At 47.1% G+C, this 5,336-nt stretch overlaps 2 protein-coding genes across 5 annotated transcripts in view; one reads left to right on the top strand and one right to left on the bottom strand.

Annotated features, from left to right (window-relative positions):
* Window positions 1-5,336, top strand: part of TRAPPC10 (trafficking protein particle complex subunit 10) — a 100,419-nt gene that overhangs the window by 32,892 nt on the left and 62,191 nt on the right. The gene's annotated exons all lie outside the window — the stretch shown is intronic.
* On the bottom strand, window positions 1,517-2,097 carry LOC108539820 (histone H2A.V-like). The gene is made up of 2 exons (XM_017888741.1): window positions 1,939-2,097; window positions 1,517-1,633 (listed from the first exon to the last, which is right to left on the bottom strand). The coding sequence occupies exons 1-2, from the start codon at window positions 2,050-2,052 to the stop codon at window positions 1,517-1,519; spliced, it is 231 nt and encodes a 76-aa protein (XP_017744230.1). The 5' UTR covers window positions 2,053-2,097.

Here is a 5,336-nt window from a genome sequence, read left to right as displayed (position 1 = left end):
AAAAAAAAAAAAAAAAAAAAAAAGGAGTAAGTTGATAGTAGTTAGGATTTTAGATTTAAAAGTAAAACTCTTTGTTATGTTGAGTAGGTGCTTTAGGATTTATAGAGTACATCTGTAACTTACCATAATTCTTCCTTCAAGTAATATTAATTATATTACTTGATGCATGATAGAAGAGCTTTGTATCATTGACTTCTGTTTTCTCCCTCCCAGACTTTGTTATTGTCGTCATACATTTGCTATATGTATTAAAACCCCATAGTACATTGTTACTGTTTTTGTCTTAAGCAGTCAGTTATGCCTTGGAGAGATTAAAATAGAAAAATGTCTTTTTTTTTTTTTTTTTTTGAGACGGAGTTTCGCTTGTTGCCCAGGCTGGAGTGCAGTGGTGCCATCTCAGCTCACTGCAACCTCCGCCTCTTGGGTTCAATTGATTCTCCTGCCTCAGCCTCCCAAGTGGCTGGGATTACAGGCATCCGCCACCATGCCTGTCTAACTTTTTGTATTTTTAATAGAGATGGGGTTTCTGCCACGTTGGCCAGGACGTTCTCGAACTCCTGACCGCAGGTGAGCCGCCTGCCTGGGACTCCCTAAAGTGCTGGGATTACAGGTGTGAGTCACTGTGCATATTTACCCACCCAGTTTCCATTTCCATCGCTGTCTCTTCCTTTTCTTTAAAATCTTTTTTTTTTTTTTTTTTTTTTTGAGACTGAATCTCATTCTCTTGCCCAGGCTGGAGTGCAGTGGCGCGATCTCGGCTCACTGCAAGCTCTGCCTCCTGGGTTCAAGCGATTCTTCTGCCTCAGCCTCCTGAGTAGCTGGGATTATAGGTGCCCACCACCATGCCCAGCTAATTTTTTTTTGTATTTTTAGTAGAGATAGGGTTTAACTGTGTTGGCCAGGCTGGTCTCGAACTTCTGACCTCGTGATTCACCCACCTTGGCCTCCCAAAGTGCTGAGATTACAGGCATGAGCCACGAGGCCTGGCCAAGAGTTTTTTCTTTATAGTGGTTTTTAACAGTTTGATTACGGTATGCTTTGGTGTAGCTTTCTTCATACTTCTTGTGCTTGGGGTTTGAGGGTTTATTTATTTATTTTTTCTTTTTTGTGCGGGTGGATATGACCTTTATCGAGCTTATCCGCCAGAGTGGAAATAACGTCTGTATAAAACCAGATGTTTGTTACTGTAACTTCTGCATCACAATTAAAATCTGAGCAGTTTTTTAAAAACAGTCAACTCAGTCAAAACCCACTGCTTCAGAATCAATAGCTTGTTTGAAGCCACAGTAACACTTAAATATGGTTAAGACTTGAATGCAGAAATTTGGTTAGTTGGAAAGCTAATTAAACTTCTAACTTGCTCAGATAGAATTGCAGAAAGGTAAAATTGTGTTTTTCACGGAGATACAGTCCACTGGAATCACCAACACTGGACAGCTGTTAGAGTATTTACAGTCCTGACAAACAAGGAATCCAGGCATCCTTTAGACAGTCTGCTGTCGTCCTTTCTTCCCAGTCAGAGATTTGTGGGGTGTGAGTGACCACCACCAGCAAGTGTAACCTTGACAAGAGAATCCAATTCCTCATCTCCATGAATAGCAACTTGCAAGCGACGAGGGGTAATACACTTTACCTTTAAGTCTGTTTTTTTTTTGAGATTGAGTTTTCCTCTTGTTGCCCAGGCTGTAGTACAACGGTACGATCTCGGCTCACTGCAACCTCCGCCTCCCAGGTTCAAGCGATTCTCCTTCTTCAACCTCCCGAGTAGCTGGGATTATAGGCATGTGCTACTACATCCGGTTAGCTTTGTATTTTTAGTAGACACAGGATTTCTCCATATTGGTCAGGCTGGTCTTGAACTCCCAACCTCAGGTGATCCTCCCGCCTTAGCCTCCCAAAGTGCTGGGATTACAGGCGTGAGCCACCGCGCCCAGCCACCTTTAAGTCTTTTGATGCATTTCCTGCCAGTTCAAGCCCCTCTGCGGCGAGGTACTCCAGCATGACTGCGTTGTATACAGCGGCAGTCGTGCGCACACGTCCATGACTGGCCATCCTAGATTTCAGGTGTTGATGAATACGACCCACTGGGAACTGCAAGACGGCTCTGTGAGCGGGAAACCGCCTTTGTCTTGGCCTTTCCAGAGTCCTTCCCCGCCTTACTGCCAGCCAATTCGAATTCTGCTGAAGCTCAAGCAAGCAAGGCAGAGAAAGGACTGATCAGACCCACGGCAAGATCCCACCACCTACTCCTTTGTTGCACCGTGATTCAAACTGCCTGGGGTTTATAGTTTTGATCTAATTTAGAACATTTTTCTTTCTTTTTTTTTTTTTTGTCACCCAGGCTGGAGTGCAGTGACTCCATCTTGTCTCACCACAACCTCTGCCTCCTGGGTTCAAGCGATTCTTGTGCCTCATCCTCCCATGTAGCTCAAAAGTATAGGTGTAAGCCACCATACCTGGCTAATTTTGTATTTTAGTAAAATAGGGTTTTGCTGTGTTGGCTAGGCTAGTCTCGAACTCCTGGCCTTAAGTGATCCCAGAGTGCTGGGATTACAGGCATGAGCCACCGCACGTGGCCTGATGTAGAACATTTTTCGTCATTGTTTCCTCAGATTGTTTTTCTGTTGCTCCCTCTTCTGGGGATTCTGTGTGTGTGTGTATGTATGTATGAGTGTGTGTATGTATGTATGTATGTGTGTATGTATGTAGGTATGTATGTATATATATATATGTGTATAAATGCTACCTGAAGTTCCATAACTCACTGATAATCCGTTGATATTTTTTGTAGCCCTTTTTCTTGGCGTTTCATTTGGGTAATTGCTGCTGCTCTGTCTTCATGTTAACCTTTTCTTCTGCGGTGTCTAATCGGCTCTCGTTCCGCTTAGTATATTTTTCATTTTAGATGTTGAGGTTTTCGTCTCTAAAAGTTCCATATGGGTCTTTTTCTTTTTTTCTTTTCTTTTTTTTTTTTTTTGAGACGGAGTCTCGCTCTGTCACCCAAGCTGGAGTGCAGTGGCCTGATCTCGGCTCACTGCAAGCTCCGCCTCCCGGGTTCACGCCATTCTCCTGCCTCAGCCTCCCAAGTAGCTGGGACTACAGGCACCCGCCACCTCGCCCGGCTAGTTTTTTGTATTTTTTTTTAGTAGAGACGGGGTTTCACCATGTTAGCCAGGATGGTCTTGATCTCCTGACCTCGTGATCCGCCCGTCTCGGCCTCCCAAAGTGCTGGGATTACAGGCTTGAGCCACCGCGCCCGGCCGAGTCTTTTTCTTAATTATCTTCCATGTGTCTGCTTCACTTCAGTCTACTACCTTCTTCAACATATGAAATAACTAAATGACACTAGTTACTGTAACTCTTTTAATTGCTTTCTGTGTCATTACTGGGGCTATTTCTATTGATTGATTTTTTCTTTTGAGTATAGCTTTATGATTTGATAGGTCTGGAGCAGTGATCAGTCCAGGACAAATTATTCCTCACAGCCGAGGCAAGACGGTCTTGAGTTCCTCTGGTTTTCCAGACTGGCCTGTGGGGACAGCCCTGTTCCCTTCCCTGTGTGACTGCCAAGCATGGGTGCCTCTGTTCGTGTCTGCGGGTTCTGTTCCGGCGATGGGTGGTTCCTGCACGCACTTACTCGTCAGTTCCCTGTGGAATACTCGAGGGCCCTGTGCCGGTCTACAGGACTCGTGTCCCTCTCCTCTCCCAACACAGCCCTAGGAAGTCTAGCTGTCTCGATCTCCCTGGCCTTGGCTCTGTGTCCTCCGCTCAGGGAGTCTGCCGGCTTCCCCTCTGTAACCCCTGCCCTCCCCACTCTCTGGTCGGCACCCTGGGGGCTTGCTGGGCTTGTTTCCCATCTCTAAGGGTTGAGGGGAGAAATCATTGTCCTTTGTTCCTTGGGGTCCATGGTCTTGAAAACCATTGATTCATGTTTCTTGGTTTTTGGTGGTTTTTTTTTTGTTTTTGTTTTTGTTTTTTGAGACAGAGTCTTGCTCTGTCACCCAGGCTGGAGTGCAGTAGTGAGATCTCAGCTCACTGCAGCCTCCACCTCCTGGGTTCAAGCAATTCTCTTGCCTCAGCCTCCCAAGTAGCTGGGATTACAGGTGCCCACTACCACGCCCAGCTAATTTTTGCATTTTTAGTAGAGACGGGGTTTCACCATGTTGGCCAAGCTGTTCTCGAACTCCTGACCTCAAGTGATCTGCCTGCCTCAGCCTCCCAAAGTGCTGGGATTACAGGTGTGAGCCACCGCGCCCACCCTGGTTTTTTTTGATTGGTTCAGGCGGTGGTGTAAATCCAGTCCCTGTCACTTCATCTTGGCTAGAAGCAGTTCACTCATTGATTTCTAGTTTTTGATGGAGTGTAATCTCTTACTATCATAGTATTAGTGATGAACCATTGATGTGCAGATTGTTCTGCATTTGGCTTCTGTACTGATGTGCTGAGAATGTACTGATGCTGTGAGTACTCTCTGGGCTCATCTCCTCCTTTTGCTTCATCTCAGGGCTCAGCCCTGGCTCCTTCCAGTGGGAAATTGCATTTAGAAGTCAGGACCTGGAGCTAGGGGAGAGCTTTGCCGGTGAGCTCTCGGCATGGCTAGAGAACACATGTGTGTACACCCACACGTGTAAGTGCACACGTTTACATTTGTATTTCGTGGGTAGCTGCTTATGTATGTACATACATACATGTACACTCGTGAGCCCATTCAAGTCTGGCACTGCAAGGGTGATCCTGGTTTCCTCCCATCTGTGTTTGTAACTCCGTTTTTCACATGGAGGAGCTGGGTGCTGGTTCTCCTCTGTGTTTCTGTTGGGAGTAATCCCTCTGTGAATGACCATCCTTCTGTCACTGCTGCTCTGCTCCCAGCAGGTGAATGGCCGTTCCTGCACTTGCCTGGCACTGTGCCTGGCACAGACTTCCTCCTCACCTCACTTGATCTGCAACACCCTTGTGAGGGCATCCCTGTCTGGGGGATGCCCTTTGTGCCCTGCTTGGCCCCTGTACCCTTATACCCTTATTCCACTGTGCCAGCCCCAGAATCCTTCATCATCTCACTTGGGGCTCACATCTTGTTCTGTACTTCCCTCTTCTGCCACCTGGACACCCTCCTCACTGCTGAGCTCTGGTACCTGGGGTGGCCTGCTGTGCTTGCCCCCTGTGGCCCTGATGCCCTGCCCCTGGCTGCTGCCTCTGTCGTGGAGCTGGAGCCTTCCCCTCTGGCTTGGCTCTTGGGTCCTGCGTGTGTCCCCCCCACTGCTCATGGATTTTCCTGTAGTGACTTTGTTTTCTTTCTCTTCTCTTCTCCTCTCCTCCCCTCCCCTCCCCTCCCCTCC

The sequence above is a fragment of the Rhinopithecus bieti genome, unplaced genomic scaffold (genome assembly GCF_001698545.2).
Source record: "Rhinopithecus bieti isolate Rb0 unplaced genomic scaffold, ASM169854v2 scaffold_18153, whole genome shotgun sequence".
Classification (NCBI taxonomy): Eukaryota; Metazoa; Chordata; class Mammalia; order Primates; family Cercopithecidae; genus Rhinopithecus; species Rhinopithecus bieti.
The sequence above is the reverse complement of the archived record's forward strand: the minus strand, read 5'-3'. Positions and strand labels throughout refer to the sequence as shown.